At 36.4% G+C, this 17,612-nt stretch overlaps 2 protein-coding genes across 5 annotated transcripts in view; one reads left to right on the top strand and one right to left on the bottom strand.

Annotated features, from left to right (window-relative positions):
- Nucleotides 1–637: 637 nt before the first annotated feature.
- LOC113672253 (SEC14-like protein 2) lies at nt 638–12,216 on the bottom strand. Of its 3 annotated transcripts, none has more exons than XM_027188536.2 (17): nt 12,084–12,216; nt 11,752–11,818; nt 11,363–11,438; nt 10,134–10,203; nt 9,561–9,604; nt 8,869–8,931; nt 8,145–8,238; nt 7,818–7,912; nt 7,460–7,535; nt 7,035–7,054; nt 6,654–6,714; nt 6,300–6,383; nt 5,819–5,925; nt 5,385–5,542; nt 4,463–4,553; nt 2,385–2,457; nt 638–1,536 (listed from the first exon to the last, which is right to left on the bottom strand). In XM_027188536.2, the coding sequence occupies exons 3-17, from the start codon at nt 11,402–11,404 to the stop codon at nt 1,424–1,426; spliced, it is 1,191 nt and encodes a 396-aa protein (XP_027044337.2). In that variant the 5' UTR covers nt 11,405–11,438; nt 11,752–11,818; nt 12,084–12,216; the 3' UTR covers nt 638–1,423. The 3 variants fall into 3 exon arrangements, with proteins under 3 accessions (XP_027044337.2, XP_027044338.2, XP_089046597.1); XM_027188537.2 differs by having other exon boundaries at nt 5,819–5,922; XM_089190471.1 differs by having other exon boundaries at nt 12,039–12,117.
- LOC113672250 (DNA excision repair protein ERCC-6-like) overlaps nt 12,026–17,612 on the top strand; it is a 15,536-nt gene continuing 9,949 nt past the window's right edge. Inside the window, exons 1-9 of one of the 2 annotated variants that reach the window (XM_089190468.1) lie at nt 12,026–12,463; nt 12,860–13,026; nt 13,388–13,581; nt 14,174–14,299; nt 15,008–15,114; nt 15,499–15,542; nt 15,814–15,942; nt 17,092–17,184; nt 17,301–17,494. In XM_089190468.1, the coding sequence (XP_089046594.1) occupies nt 12,331–12,463; nt 12,860–13,026; nt 13,388–13,581; nt 14,174–14,299; nt 15,008–15,114; nt 15,499–15,542; nt 15,814–15,942; nt 17,092–17,184; nt 17,301–17,494 (1,187 nt within the window). In that variant the 5' untranslated portion in view covers nt 12,026–12,330. The remainder of the gene's footprint in view (nt 12,464–12,859; nt 13,027–13,387; nt 13,582–14,173; nt 14,300–15,007; nt 15,115–15,498; nt 15,543–15,813; nt 15,943–17,091; nt 17,185–17,300; nt 17,495–17,612) is intronic. The other variant, XM_089190469.1, reaches the window with a different exon arrangement.

Here is a 17,612-nt window from a genome sequence, read left to right as displayed (position 1 = left end):
TAGACTTACAAACGGATAGTGGCCGTGTTCAGCAGGGAATTCAAAATAGAAGCTAAGGATGAAGTAACATGATTTTTTGCTAAAAGGGCAAAATAAATCAATAAAATGTGCGAAAATACGCGACATATGAAATAATCCACGTGAACTGTGACTATTCAGAGAAGCCGTGATCAGTGTGCTCGTCACCTTACGGTTTTCTCTGACACTTGAGGATTTCCAACCTGATCAACTGATGCCTTGTTTCTGTTTCCAAGTTGTCAAAAAAAATTTGGATTATGTACGGATTTTGAGGCGAAACAATTGGATTGTGAGGTCGCAAAAGTTTAGGATATCGGACGGATGAGTCCAAAATTTAACGACTGTGCCTGGCATCGGACAGAAGTGTACAAAGATGGTAGTGTTCAAAATAAGACAAACAGGTCCGAATTCGGACACATCCATCTGATTTTCGACACCTTTGTTCAATATTCGGACTCTGTCGTCCCATTTCGAACAGTACCGTCCAATTTCGGACTCTATCGTTTCATTTGGGACAACAGTCAAATTTCTTGTTCTACCGTCCCGTTTTAGACACAACCCTTCCGATTTCTAAAATAGTCCAAAAACAAGAGAACAACTACTTGTCCGCCTCATCAAATTCACTTTTAAAGCTACTTTTATTAAAAGTTAACTTTCTAAAAGTTACACTACAATCTATGATTCAAAGAAGATAAAAATTTCTTAAATAAATAGATAAATAAATATAAACAACTGATACAGTTGCTCGACACTACACATTTGTAAATTTGTTATCCTTTTCTACAATTAAATAAACGAAAAAATAAGGCACCAATGGTACAAGGTATATTAGCTACTCGAAATTTTTTAATGCCGTCAGAATCACAACTTGGCCGGCTTTGTTCGCAAATACGGGAAATTGGATGTTGCCTCTTTGCCAAAATTTCAAAATTGATCATATGCATGAATTCTTGTTGAACTTTTCCGATCGTTTAAAATTTCGTAAATGGTAATCATGTCAGCATTAATTTTCTTTCGTAGTTTTGATCCAGTATGGGACGAGTGGTAGGGTATTTAAATAAATAGATAAGTAGAGAAACAAATAAATAATTCAATAAATAAATATTTACATGTATAGATAAACCTAGGAAATATATCAACGTTTTACTCTACATTACGAGACGAACGATTAAGCGTTCATTTATCTACAAAATTACGATGAACGAAAACATTTTCTATACCATAAACCAAGGAAAATTTAAAAGTATATAAATAGCTGTGATATTTATCTGCTGAGTCTCACAGCTTTAAGTAAAAGCGATAAACTGAGCAACTCTTCACGGCCCGTTTAACTTCAGTCCGTAAAATGTTTCCACAAACTGCTGATTTACAATGTTTTATGATAAATCTTGGAATTCTGAGTTCATCAAGATACATCCACATGTCCGTTTGAATCTTTCAACGGATAGACAATTGTCACATTGTAGAAAATCTTTTTGTTTCGTGTCCAACTGTATGAATTATCAAAACGAAGAATATCTGAAAGAGAATTCAAATGATTAACCTTGGTTGAAGAAGCAACAGGAATGGTTCTGCAATAAAAAATAAAACAGATATGGGCGACCATGTCACTTGAGAAAGTTTCCATTTTCTTTGTCATCAAATTCTTCTAAAGAAGAGAAAGGCTTTAGTGTCTTTAACACATTTTAGAAAAGTAGGATTGCGTTGGTTTAGCTTTTATGCACTTTTTGATTAAGTGTCATTAGACCAAAATGAAAGTAATTTGGATAAAATACCCTGAGGAACCAATAAAACGAAAACTCGTGGAGAAAAAAAAGCAAACCGCGTAAAGCGCGGGAAAACGCGGACGACCAAGTCGTGATTGGCGGTGGCTAAATATTGTAACCTTGATAATCTCTCGATACTAGTTTTGCATCTTAATGGTTGGGAGGGTGGGGGGAGTTTTTACCAATGGGTTTCCTTAGGTTTTTCTTTACTGTGCGCCACACTCTAAATGAATCAAAGCAAAATTAAACAAATTGCAACTCGGTCTCTCACAGTTTGCCGCACTTTAGGAAGTTCCTTTGTTTATATTTTGAGTTCTCAACGACTCGTTGAGATATATTCTGATTGTTCTGATTCACTATTGTGATTGCTTTGGTTTAACGACACATAGAAGGAATGCACTCCAACCAATAAGTACTCGAAGTGATACAAAAAGGAATGCCTGAAATGTTTAGACTACAAGTAGTCCTTCCTTTTCAGCGAAGTACGTTGGGCGAGTCAGAAAAAAATTCAGCGGAAAAAAATTGATTTAGCGCGCCGAAAAAGTAGGAAAACTGCTCCTACTTGATAAAGTTTTTGGTCTCATTGCCTAAAGCACTTACAAATGCCTGGTTTCTCACAGAGAAGAGAACCTTCCTCTTGAACCAAGTGACAGTTCCGTCTTTCTGTTGGAATCTGAAGAAATAAAAATTTTTTTAATCTTCTATTCCTCCTATAAGGCAGCTAACATAATTTGTTGGGAGGACACGGCATATTCATTGGGTAGAGTACTAGTAATACAGTAGCGAGGTACCACAAAAGCAATTTTTACACTCCTCCCTCTCTTCATCAGGAGACTTTGTTTTCCTTCGTTTATTGCCCCCCCCCAGTATATAGAAAATACTTATGGATCTTTGAGATGTATAAACATCAACACTGACCACAACACCGGGTGCTACGTTCCCCACTCGTAGCAAAAAGTGCATGGTTCTTTTAACGATGCAGGAGACAGGGCCTACGGTTTAACATCCTTATCCGAGAGACGTATCGTTTGCCAAACTCTTTGATTCTTTGTGTATTAAAGGATTTAATTTTTCTGATGGCCTTTCCTTATATCCATCATGGGACATCGTCCTCGTGCATCTGTTGGGTGCTCCAATCATCCATGTAACAGTAGGTATATTTTAAAAAACTAACACCTTAATGCATCGTTCAATACATATATGTTATTTGCCGGCTGGGAGGTCCGTATGGTGAAAAAATGTGACCGAGGTCTTGAAAATACTGCTCGAGGCCGTAGGCCGAGGGCAGCATTTTCAAGACCGAGGTCACAGTTTTTCACCATACGGACCGACCCTTAGCCGGTAAATAACATATTTATTGTTTTTAAACTTGACGAAATTCTTTCCGAAAGAACCCGAATGATTTATGGCCGTAAATACGGCAAGATCTTCCATAAACTGAACAATTTTTGAGTGGGTAAATGGTAGTTAAAATAGAGGTGATGCAAATTTAAGAGAGATACCTCAGCGAAACATTTTCATTTCCGTAACGATAACGGTGATTTAAAAGGCTTCCAAACAAACTTTAAAACATTATATTTACAAGTATCTGTCACAATCTGACACCTGTCAATTAGAGAGCGCGCAAGAAAAAGAAAAGCGAAGGAACATTTGAAAACCAACAGTAATAGTTTGGCAAGGACTGTCACGACAATGTTTTCTTCAAAATCAGTTAATGATCTAACGGAAAGTATTATTTACTCTCATCGACGATTCATTCATGTACGAAGATTTACCTCTGTTCATTAAGTAAACGGCGAGGAAATTAATTGTGAGTAAATTCAATCTTTTTATTTTGAAGTTGTGAGAGTTTGCTCGTTTGTTTGCTGTAATGGCGTGTTTAACTCTGATCTTTCCTTCACAAAAACTAAATTCGAACGGCACACTCCAACGAGACACAAGGGAATGTAATGCGGCCTTTTCTCAAAAAATTCCTTCAATTTCTGTTGTGCAATTTAAGGTACAAATGTCCAAATTGAACGGAATTGGAAAGACTCACCAGGAGCGTATATTTGTTGTAGAACTTAAATTAAAACTTCACTCGTTCTTTCACTATGAACAAATTGCTCGAGAAAATTCAGATATTAAATGAATGAAAGTTCCATCGTTCAGTTTAACTGTAACCAAATACCTCACGTTCCAACTTTCTGGGTACTTTTTGTGAACGATTAAAATTAATTGCAGAAGGTTTTTAGGCCGCTTGTCAACCAACGTAATGACACTATTGTTTATACAAATTCTTTCTGAAACCAATATTTTTCTGTCAACCAAAGTGATTTGATAGAGAGAGAAGAGAGGATTCATGAGTTATTTATCGGCTTGAGGTAGTGACCGACGTGTTTGCTTAAAAATACTGCCCAGCCGGAAAACGAGGTACATTTATGAAAAATGACAACGAAAGTTGGGATATACTCGGCGACTCACGAAAGCGTTACCGTGGCCCGTGGGCAGAGATAGGAAAATACTGACCGGGTAAAGAACCAATCAGATTGCAAGATTCGTTACCGTGCCCTCTAAAAAAACAATAAAATCAACTAGAATCTGCATTTATCATCTACAAAATTTCGTTTTGTGGCTCCTTGCGACGGCTTGGTTGAGTTAAATGAACCAAAAAAAAAAGATTCACAGTAAATTCTCACCTTTTCTTCCAAATCTTTGGAATGTTTACTGCCTTTTTCTGAATAGAAGACACCAAATCCAATGTCATGGTCCACAGACTTGTACTGCCAACTACAAGACACACAACATTAACAAAACTGTGAACATAAAGTTTCTTTTTTCGTAAATACTGCGTGCCAAAGATGGGGAAAATGGGAAACCCGCAAAGGGGGGGGGGGGAGGGGGCACCTCGAGACAAATGATCCCTCGGGTTCCTCCCATGAAGTAGATCCCTCCATATGATATGTTCCCTCATTATTCCTTGAGAGATGAGTTCCCCTAGGGATTGATACAATGTTATCGCTCTGGCGAAGGGCGAACACTCGAAACGTCAGCTTTTTTACCCTTTACGATAGCCAATTTACGTTTTCAACTCAGTTGTCAACACTAAATTACCTGCTATACTTTCCCACCGACGCAGCACCACAGTTTCTTTAGAAACTTACCCCCTTTATTTATATGACAAGAGGCCAGGGATTAAAATAGGTACTTGAAAGGTGCATGTGGCTAGTGCTTGACTGTTAAAGATAACACTATTCATTCCCTTGCACTTTACACATTTAAATAAAATAGGCCGTTTGGTACACACTGAAATAAAGAACAAACAAGATTTCTATTCTAAAGTTATATTCTAGTTCAGAGAATCTAACTTTCTGAAATGTGCAAGGGGGGGGGGGAGTTAGGTGGGTGGGAAGGGATGGAGGATCTTGCGGTGCTATGATGCCTTCAAATGTACACCATGCATATCAATGAGTATTTTTGAAAATATCATACATTAGAAGAACAACAAATGTATCAGGAAGAGAAGGATATTGATGAATTTACCTTACTCAACTTGGCAGAAAGATTCAATTAACAATCATATAAGTGAGAAATTATTTTAAGTATCCATGAGAAGCATACCTTAGAATACTGCCTGGTGCATCAACTTCAAAGCTTAGTTTCAGAGCAGTTCCTCGCTTGACATATCCAACTTCATACATCTGTTCATCTGTCCAGGTATCAGGTTTGTCACAATCTTTACAGTAATAAGATTCTGGTACATCACCACCATAACATATCTAGAAACAAGCAAATTAAGAGTAAGTTAACAGAAACACTAAAGTTGATCTCTATAAAATAGCTTTTAAAATTTTAAAGAAGAAAAAATAACTCAGTTTGTAGAAACTGTGACCTCAGTAAGCTGCATGATACAACTCTCATATTTAAGGGGGGCTGAGCTAAAATAAACTCTGACAACCTGAAGTACAAACTGACAACTTTTGTGAAAAGAAAAATTTAGACTCTGCAGATGGGAACCCTTGCAGGTTTTAAGATTGGAAACTTTTGGAACCTACCTTTGATCTGCACAATGGATCTCCATCAGGATCTTTGCAGGTGCCTCCATAATATTCTGGCAGATTGTCTTCATCAACATACTCCAGAAGCTCAGTTTTCCAATCTACTATAAATTTTATCACAATTATTATTAGAACCTGCTCTGCAAATGGTTGGTTGGAGTCTACCAGGGTCAGAAAGGCACTTGCAGACAAACAGAGAAATAGCCAGAAATAATAGATGCAGGTAGACAGACAGACAGACAGACTGATCAACACAGCGGAAGGCAGATAAACAAAGATAAGCTGTCCCACAAGGTGAGCCACAATTTGGTAGTAATCCCTAAAAACATCTTAAGAATAACCTCTAACAGCCTGACTGGAGAGGAAGAAATACTATCCAAAGAACTCTATGTTGGCTACTAAACATGTCCCTTGTGCTTATACAAAATAACTGTGCCTTCCCCCATATTTTAAACAAACAAATGTTGAAACTTCATACCTCCCAGTATTTTTACTTTGTTTCTTGTCACTTCATTAAGAAATGGTTTTACTAAAGCATATGCTATTGGAAATATCCTAGGTGCTGAAATAAAATGAACAAATCCTTTTAACTGCTAGAAAATTTACTTAATTGCTAACAGTGTAGTGCAAACCTGGAGTGGTTTTTCTAATTTGAATATTAAGCAATCTTACAAAGTTTCACCAGAGAACTAAATCTCAGGTTTGACCTCTTGAATGAAGTTTTCAACAAGAAATTGGCAAGTGTAAAGGCTGGTTGAATAGTTGAAGAGCAGAACTATAAAGAATCTCTGTTTTACATAAAATTCACAACAAGAGAGGTGAAGAAACTTACCATTAATGACAAGAATATTCTTCATCATTTCTGGGTAGTTATCTTCATAAAATGCTGTAATCTGTGAAAGAAAGTTGTACTTCAGGGTTACTAAAGACATTTATTTACATTTGGGAAATATTTTAGAATAAATTTTCCATTCTTGTTGGTGTTCCACAGCTTAAAATATAGGAAAATATAAAATTGTACAGTTTACGCTGCAGCACCAACACAATCTCTGAATATAAAGCTCTAAAGTTAAATACACCATTTTAGCATTTGTAACACACTTTTCAGGAGAAACAGTGCAATAATGAAGCTCTGCTGAAAAGCATGACACCTGAAATAAGGTAAAATATCAAGAACTAAGAAAATGTAAGAAAATGCAAAAATCATACTTACTTTATTGAAAAGCGTGACACCTGAAATAAGGTAAAAAATTAGGAACTTATAAAATGCAAAAATAAAATCAGGAGAAAATAACAACTTCAGAGAGATGAGGAAGTTCTCTAGATGGAATGTTTAAAAAGGAAGCCCCTCACATGACCTCAGCTGATTTGTGATATGAATGAGAGCTGAATGTCTTGAATATTTTTTCACTACTGGACTACAGAGTAGTTTCATCAATGATATTTTTTCATGTTTGACTATCAATACTATAAATAACAATCTTGAAAATAGAATGCAAAAAGAAACAAAAAAAACAAAAAAAACCAAAGATTTTTTGCAGCAAGTATTAGGCCTATGGAGAAACTGTTGGGCTTTTTGGCTATCACATCTCCCACTTGTTTTTTTTTACATTTACTGCCTGAATTTTGCTCACAAACCTGGCCTCCAAAGATGCTTCAGTCCAAGTCCCTCCATGTCCATCACCATCACAACCTGATCAATGCGTTTACCAAGCTAAGAGACAGACATAGAGTAAAATCAGGGCTCTTAAACAGTCACCAGCAAAACATTTCAACTAATTACCAACCATCTCATTTCACACAAGCTGATCACCAGAAAAGTCTTAACCTGATAAATACTAGAGGATAGACTTTTAAATTCAAACTACTCTGACTCACTGTATTAGGTTTTGATGACATAATGAACCATTTTTGGGTTTAGTTAGGGATTTTTAATGAGTATGTTCAGTTTGCTTGGATTTTTATAAGGAAAAAGGAAAGAGAAAACTATTCATACCTTGGAAGATTGTTGCCTGCATAGGAACAGTGTGTATTCAGCTAAGTAAGCTTTGAATCTGATAATTTCATTTTTCTTTACAGAAGCCAGCAACCCTGAAATAACATATTAATTAGATAATTAGGTATCTATAATGTTAGGCTGAAAGTTAAGTTTGGTAGCAAAAGAAATACTGTTTATCCAAACTGGTATTGTGTGAGTGTGAAAAAATACAGTGTACCCAAATATCTTGTTAATTTTTGTTCTTTGTTCAACCCTGATACAGATTACTGAATACAGTCATAAAATTTAATAAAATTCTAAGTAAATAACAAGAGAAAAATATACCTCTAAAGTCAATTTGTCCGATTGGATCAATGAAAACTGGAGTGCCCTCTCTATCAAAACCAAAGTGCCCTCCTGGATAATATTTTGACAATACCTGTCAAGAATAATGATTTCTATCTTGGAAAATTGAAGTCATTTAATAATGTTAGCCAAATGTCCCACCCAGCCACAGATTATGTTGGTTTTCTTGACATGAAGCAGCTAGGAGTATTACTACTTCCCCCTTGATGGGATGCCAGTTCATCACAAGGCTACCCCCCCAACATTTCACCAGGCTTCCCTGATAATTTGCCAGGACACTTTTAAGTCCCACTAGTGATCTAGAGAGAATTTCTCCTTACGCTATCAGTACAATATCAAGCAAACAAGTAATGAGAGTAAAGAAAACATCACTTAAGGGATTATTAGTTGATCCAATTCCAAATTCTCCAAACTAACATCATATGAATTGTATGGCAGACAGTAAGGAGAATTACTAGTGAGATCTTGGGAATTAAAGGGTTAATACCCGTGAGTGGAGAGAAGCACCATGAGAGTCTAGTGTCTTGCCCATGAACACACACATTGACCCTGCCAGGTCTGGAACCCAGACCTCTAAACCCGGAGTCTAGTGCACTGACCATCTGGCCTATGTGTCTCCTCACCAATGTTATCATAACAATTGTTAAAGACAGTAAGTGTAATTTTGCTGAATGATTTACTACTTAAATTGAATTTAACTGACTTCTGGAACTTTGTAGGTTTCCACCAAAGTGTCAAGCTTCATCTGCCTGCGTACATTCATGCTCTGATGAAAAAAGGCACCTGTCAATTTACTAACCTAACTAAATTATAAGTTTTTATCACTTTCACTGAACAGTTAAATGTCCTCACTAAAAAAAATGAAGTAATTTGAGAACTTTCAATTTTCAGAATTAAGATACATGTAAGTGAAGATATCTATAAGCAAAACAATTTATTTCACTTAACAAAACATCAACCTTTCTTAAGATTACTGTAAACAAATCACTTTCAATATAGGGCTGACCATTGCAAGTTGAAAGACAATTGTCACATAAGAATCTTGTTCATGGCCTTGAGATTGCCAATAAGTTCTTTTCAGACTTAATCCTTCACACACAAACATCAGTATGCATAATCTCTATACTTTATTCCATAAATTTCCTTAAGTGCTGACAAGGAGAATTTGTTTTACAATCATTTCCTTTACTCCTGTGACCTTAATGTGTGATTCAGGGTGACATTGTAGAGAGAGAAATTAAAAGTAGGTGCCAAACACACTGAGGGGTCAAAGGCTTAGAAAGTTGGCAGAACATCTGACAAGTTTCCTTCGTTCCTTACTCATTACATATGTTATATGACTTTCTTTGACAAAAATTCTATCCGAAGCAAATTACAACAAAATGTATTCATCACCTCTCTCAGCATGAATTCTGCTTTTTCTACACTGAAATCTCTTGCTGTCAGTAAAAAATGACAAACAAGTATATTAAGTCTTACTGATGCAGAATGACTTGAAAACTGCAATACTAGTTTAAATCAAACAAACAATACTTTTGAAAATTAATCCTTTTTCTAAGCTTGCATTGTTTGATGTCACAGTATGCAATGATACTGTATTTTGACTTTTGTGGAAAAGTTACCAAAACTTTCCTTTACATTCTACAGATTTTAACTTGATCCTTTTAACTTTTACAAAATAGTCTGACGACAACTTGTGAAGCATGCTTCCTGAACAATTATCACATTAAGTTTGATAAATCATCATCACCATTATCATTATTTCTATGAGAAGAACTATCACAATCTCAACATAATGGAATTGTAATGATCATCTCCAGGAACTGCGCAGCAAATTTTTGAGTGGGGGGGGGGGGGGGCTTTTTTTGGCTCTGTTATTTTTGTTAAATTATTTTTTGTTTAATTTATTTGAATGATTGCATCCTCTTGGTAGATGTAGCTTTAGCTTTTTAAGAATTCTACACCTACCTCGAAGCCATTTTAACAAAAAGTGATCATCATGATTTGGCTGACAAATATCGCTGACACAAACACGAAACTGGAAAATAGTTTAAAAATGAAAACGATTAGAAAGTGATTGGCTATATCAATTGCAGAAGGTAATATAAAACATGTGTCTAGGAAAAGATAACATTATTTCCTATAGTGTTTCTCTGACAGGTACAAATTTATCTGGTAAGATAATATTGACTTAAAATTAAATATTAACAAATCCTAATGATTTAAATGGCAGTTCGTGGTCGCATTTTAAACTTCTCTTAGTCCTTACAGTAGGTTCCTGTGATCCAACTGTTGGCCATTTCCAAAACTGAGTCCATTTTAAATTGACTCATGTTCTTTCAAGCAGATGGTGTCCGATCAAAAGCCAATGAAAGCTAACTTATGCAACAACAACTTGAAACTGTATCATGAATAACACTCTGTAAATGAGTAGAAAAGATTGCTGTTTCATTTTGTGTGTTCTCTTTTTAGTCCTGTCCTAATACAAAATTTTTTTTATTTGATGAACTGAATTATACAAGCATCAATTCTTTGCCATGATCTTTTGGAGAACAGACACAGATGATGTTAGTACAAAAGCATTTTTTATCACATAAAACAAATAGATTCCATGCTGTGGGTCTGAACAGTGATAGATCCCAAATGATCTCAAAACATGGTGGGAACATCAGGACACACTCAGCTGCACTTCAGGAGCAAATTTTTGTTCTTACCACATTTTGACATCGTCAGTGATCTATTACTACTGCTGGGGAAATGGGGAATCTATTTGTTAAATTTTCTGCAGTCAGGATTTTATTGTTTTATTCTGTTATGAAGCATTACTTTCAGGTTTACAGTATCATTCTTTTTATCATTTCCTCAACTTACATATCTATATTGAGGCCCCACTAGGGGTTATGGGTATAAAGGATATTTGGGTGAAAAATTAACAGCATACAGGATACTTGAAGAAAAAAATAAACAGATTATGGGATATTCGGAATAGAGATTACAGAGTATCGCACTGGAATTATGGGAGTACAAACCACAGGAGTTAACGGTTTACAGGATATTTAGGCCATAAATTAATAGGATACGGGATGCTCCGACTTCTCAGACCTCTATACTGTAAATAAACATTCTAAATGCGCTGATCATTTATATCTGGACTGTTGAATACAGCTATAAATTGTTAAGTATATATATCAACTAACTTTGTCTAAAATCTCTTGCTGTTCTTGCGTGAGATTGTCCATTGAGGAAACTTCAGGTGCCGCTTCAAAGAAATAACTTAAAAAAAAATACATAATGAGCAAATAACAACTAGATCGTGTAAATTTTGGACGACGTAGGTTCTGATCGATTAAAAAATGGATCACATTGAAAGTCATTGCACTGGAAGGGAAACTAAGAAACCTGAGGGCGAATTGAACATTCATATCAAATAGCAAGTAAAACTACCCGACATATATAATGCTACTGAACGAATGAGGGAACATCTAATAAATAACGTTTGACTAGGTCAGAAATGACAAGCTGCGAAAATCTGAAAAATTTGCAAATTCCCGATCGATCGAGAGGAAACTGGACTATTTCAGCTCACCTTGAAGTGAAGAGGTTCCTTCTAATTCAGCCAAGTTTTCGCCGTTAGCTTTAGATGGCGAACACACCTGATAACATTAACACAATTGAAGAAAATCTCATCTTTTCGTGATTAATAAAGAACCTTCGAGATAAATTATATAACTAATCTCGAGGGTTTTGATGTCATCCATGCTCCACTGAAAAACAATTGATGAAAACCTCATCCTTCGGTGAAACATTAAGAATCTGTTTTTGAGTTAGTTATGTAAGTAATTTGGATGTGGGTTACGTGAGTTACCTACGTACATTTAGATTAACAGGGCAAGGTCGTGATTATGGCTTCTGACTTACGTGCAGTGATCACAAACGATCAAAAATAACGCCACAAAACCTCATAATATTCTTCTTTGGCAATGACGATCATTTAAATATATGGGTTTCTTCTATTTAAGAGTGGTAAAAACAAAACAAAAGTTCATCCTCAGTCCTCCCGGCCTGCAACAAGTCACGTGCGAGGAAATACATTGGCGCCATCTTCAAACAGGAGCGTTCCCAGATTCTCGAACCTTTTCTGTTTATTCACCTTATAATGTTTTAAATGATCTCAGAGATGGAAGCTAACTACAATGAAGAGCTAAATGCTACCAAAGAGCTGCTAAAAGGCCTTAGCATCCACCAGGAGACAACACATGAAGCAGAGGAGGAGAAACAGTACAGACCTTCTATCTCAGGTTATTCGTTTTCATTCAGATAGCTTTGAATTATACGCTTGCATTTTGCTAATTCGTTTTGAAATAATAACGATGGCTAATTTTTCAGGCGATCTAAGCTTATGAATTGCTTGTATTCAATATCCCTCAGGGGGGAGGGGGCATAACGAGCTAATGGTGAGGATCTTTCCAAAAATTAGATATTTTAGATGACAAAAAATCTTCGAACGAAATTAGAGATTAAGTAGAGCCGTCACCAGTCTAGATTTCAGCAGAACCTCCATGAAAGAAACCCCGTTTTCAAAGCCTCATTTTAAAAAGTAAACACTTTTTAGCACGTGCACAAAGTGACACAACAAAACCGTGTTCTTACCCAAATCCACCATTTCATATTTATAAACATCTTCTGTTTTTCAGATCACTCAGATGATAATGAGGAGGACAAGTTACGGTACAACCGTTTTATCCAAAAAGGCAAAGAGTTAGGAAGACAGGGACACCTTGAACGAGCTCTTCAGTTGTTTGAGAAAGCTTGTGCAATATTTGAATCTGAAAAACTTCTCAGAAGGATTGAAAAAATCAAGGTTAAGTTTCATATGATATGAGGCCTTTCAAAAAAGGTTTCTTGTTTGAGAGTTCTTTTTTTTTGCGGGTACAGAGTTTACCACAGATCTTTTGTCTGCACTGTCTTGTTTAGAGTTGATTGGTAGATGTCACAGTGTACCAGAAGTTGTTGTAGTCTTCAGATCAATGTCATTATCTGAGCAACTGAACACTTACCCCTCCCCTAACCCAACATAGATCCTAACCTGTCATCAGTTAACTATTGTTGGGTCAGGGGAGGGGTAGGTGCATACTGACATTGAACCAGTTCTTTTACAGTAGCTGTTTGTTTTTTCAAAATGTCTGTTTGTTGAAAAAAACTTCTGAATATTTGTGACTTAGGAAGCTATAGATAGGTATAAACAGGAAGAAGATGAAGAAGATGAAGAGGATGATGGAATGTGTGAAGTAGGTGATGGCTTTTCTTTACCAGCTGAGATTTACCAATCTTTGTATCCATATCAACTGGATGGTGTCCTCTGGTTCTGGAATCTTTACCAGAAAGGCATGGGAGGCATTCTTGGTGATGATATGGGGTAAGTACATCATGATCATTTAGCTCCCAATATTTGAATAGTTATTCTCTCTTGTAGCTCCTACATATTCCCTTGCAAATTAGTTCAGAGAAGTTAGTGTTATATCAAGACCACTACCGTCAGCCAATAACATCATCTGTTCTCATTACCTGTTTGATGGATGATGTGATGAAATTGTTAAAAAAAGTTTCATGTTAATCCCTTCTGCAAGTTCCAGGATAAATGTATAAACTGTGTTTCAAGGCTGCTATTATTATCACATGAAATGAAAATAGGAAATGTAATCTGAAACTAAGGACAATTATCTTGAATTAATATAATTTAAAGGTCATTAACCCTCCACACCCTAACATCAGTATGCATATTCTCCATACTGTTCTCTATACTTTTCCTAAGGTGCTGACAAAGAGAATTTGTTTAACAATCAAGAGCCTCTTTAGCTGGTGATCATTTCCTTCATTCTCCTGACCTTTATGTGTGATTCAGGGGTGATATTGAAAGAAGAAATTAGATGTTTGTCACTTTTAGGGGTCAAAGGGTTAAGCATTGTCAGTAAGAGATGATAGATATTAGTATTCATTTTAATTTGCAGACTGGGAAAGACAATACAAGTGATATCATTCATTGCTGGGATGTTTGATGCAGAGCTCATAAAAAAAGTGTTGATTGTAATGCCAGTGTCAGTGATGCCAAACTGGGAAAAGGAGTTCAGCAAATGGTAGGAAGAAGAGTTATTGTATTACTCATCATCTTATGAACTCATACACCCTAACATCAGTATGCATAATCTCCATACTGTTCTCTATACATTTTCCATGGCACTAAAATGAGAATTTGAATAGTTTAATATTAAAGAGCTTCATTTCCTTTATTGTCATGACCTTTATGGTTGATTCAGGGGTGATACTGTCGTGAGAAACTGGATGCTTGTCACTCTTAAGGAGTTAACCCTTCAACTCCCAAGATCTGATTCTTAATTCTCCTCTCTGGCTGCTACACATTTACTTGTAGAATAGTTACAAGAGTTTGGTGTTAGATCAAGATAAAACCTTCTCCCTGATAAGTTTGAGTATTCTCATTACCTGTTTGCTGGATAATGTATGGACATCATAGAGAGAAGTTACACTTTATTCACCTCTGAAAGTTAAAGGGTTAAAGCATTGGGGAAATTCAATCAATAGTATAAATGCTAGTCGTATTCAGATTTCCAAACCTTATGATATTCCAAGAACTTAGATGTTACAGGATGAGGTCATATCCCAAAGTGTTGGCAAACAAAGCAGTTTTTTTCCACACACAGGCAAATTTCATCAGATTTAAAAATTAATCTGAGGTTAAAATTATTTATGGTTGGGTATTTAAGATTATTGTATCTACTTTTTGAGGTAATTTGGTTGTAGTGAGTTATATGTTTTTTTTCAATAAGGGCCCCTGGAATTCGTGTTAGAGCCTTTCATGGGACAAATAAGAAGGAACGCATGCGAAACCTGGAAAAAATACAAAGAAGAAATGGAGTTTGCTTAACTACCTATGGTTTGTTGTTTTGGTTTAATTTTTGATACTAGCTAGTCATTGACTGTTTTTTGAGGAAGTCTAAGAACTTCAATGATAAAATAGATGTATCTCAATATTGCAGCATGTTCTTGGCTCATTGCAAATGTGGAAAAAATGGGAAAAAGGGTGAGAGGGGACGGAAAAAACAGCAGGGAACTGGGAAAATTTACAAACGCTCATGGAACCCAATGAACTCTCCGTTTGAGGCTTTTGATTTACGTTTAGAAAGTAATAAAGAGGAATAGAAAATACAAGAATGGAAGAAGTCATTAATTTACCTGATTTAAGGTTTACAGGGAGATTTTCATAACCATCTCAAGGACATTTCACCTCCAATTTCACAATGACTCTTTTTGGCCACAGGTTTAATTGTATCCAGCCATGAATCTTTGGGGGCCTTAACATGGGTAAGTGACAAACCCTCTATTTCCGAAATCCTTTTCTTTAAAATGCTTGATTTATTATTTTGAGAATTTTAATCGCCAACCCCCCCCCCCCCCCCATCCAACTATCTGCTTTTTGCAGAGTCTGTGTTGTTTGTTTCGTTTTTAGAAGAAGCCCCTGTGATCGTGGTGAAAGATATTCAAATTTTTAGTCTCACTAACCCTGAAAAAATTTACATTTCATGTTAAATGAGTACTGTTTGCGTGTTATCACTTTCCCTTTCCTTTTTTCTAGGATTACATCATTTTGGACGAAGGACATAAAATCAAAAACACGGCAACGAAGACAGCAAAGAATCTTCGATTGATCCCTGCGAAACATCATTTTATTCTGACAGGGACACCAGTACAAAACAACTTGAGGGTTAGTCGATACATTTGAAATTCAAAACATTTCGGAAAATCTTTTCAGTATAATTATTGTTTTTTGTTTTTGTTTTTGTTTTTTTTGCAACTCTCGAACACAGAAACGTGACAAAGAATCAAACAGAACACAGGAAAACAGCGCGCGAGACACTAACGTAACAAACAATCAAACAGGACACAGAGAAAACATTGCGCGAGACACTAACGTAACAAACAATCAAATAGAACACAGGAAAACAGCGCGCGAGACACTAACGTAACAAACAATCAAACAGAACACAGAGAAAACAGTGCGCGAGACACTAACGTAACAAACAATCAAACAGAACACAGAGAAAACATTGCGCGAGACACTAACGTAACAAACAATCAAACAGAACACAGGAAAACAGCGCGCGAGACACTAACGTAACAAACAATCAAACAGAACACAGAGAAAACAGTGCGCGAGACACTAACGTAACAAACAATCAAACAGAACACAAAGAAAAAAGGGCGCGAGAAACTAACGTAACAAACAATCAAACAGGACACAGAGAAAACATTGCACGAGACACTAACGTAACAAACAATCAAACAGAACACAGGAAAACAGCGCGCGAGACGCTAACGTAACAAACAATCAAACAGAACACAGAGAAAACAGTGCGCGAGACACCAACGTAACAGACAATTAAACAGAACACAGAGAAAATAGTGTGCGAGACACTAACGTAACAAACAATCAAACAGAACACAGAGGAAACAGGGCGCGAGACACCAACGTAACAGACAATCAAACAGAACACAGAGGAAACAGTGCGCAAGACACTAACGTAACAAACAATCAAACAGAACACAGAGAAAACATTGCTCGAGACACCAACGTAACAAACAATCAAACAGAACACAGAGAAAACAGTGCGCGAGACACTAACGTAACAGACAATCAAACAGAACACAGAGAAAACATTGCGCGAGACACCAACGTAGTAACAAACAGTTAAACAAAACACAGGAAAAACAGTGCGCGAGACACTAACGTAACAAAAAGGAAACAGAGCGAGCAGCGCGCGCGATACTCATGCAACAAAGAGCCAATCAGCGCGCGAGAAGCTTAAAAAATCAACAATCACGAGTCCACAAAGTTTTATTATTATATTCACAGGAGATGTGGGCCTTGTTTGACTTTGCATGTGAAGGGAAGCTACTGGGAACATCACGAACCTTTAAGAAAGAATACGAAGACCCAATCGTGCGGGTTAGTTTACAGAGTTTTCAAGCTGTTAAATGCCATGAGTAGATTATCATGGGGTGAATCCTTTTGATACGCAGTAATCGCAAGGATGTCAAGTTTTTGAATTGCGCTGATTTCAGGCGAGAGAAAGAGATGCTACAACGTATGAAAAACGCATGGGGATGGAGATGTCAGAAAGTCTTCGTAAACTTATTGAGCCATATTTTCTGCGGCGAACCAAAGCAATGGTTCTAGAGAAGAAAAACAAAAATCCCGATGAAGTTGATGGATCAGAGGAATCGGATAAGGAAAATAAAGAAGGAAGTATCAGAAGGTAATACAATCATAGGTGAATGAGAAAGTGATGGCAAAGCCGTCATGGATGGTCAAAAGGACAGCTCAGGTGATTGGTTAAGGCGATAAAGGGAACATCCACTTCCAACTCCGTTACT

Source organism: Pocillopora damicornis, chromosome 12 (genome assembly GCF_964200805.1).
Source record: "Pocillopora damicornis chromosome 12, jaPocDami1.2, whole genome shotgun sequence".
In the NCBI taxonomy this organism is placed as follows: domain Eukaryota; kingdom Metazoa; phylum Cnidaria; class Anthozoa; order Scleractinia; family Pocilloporidae; genus Pocillopora; species Pocillopora damicornis.
This window is presented reverse-complemented; position numbering and strand designations above follow the sequence as displayed.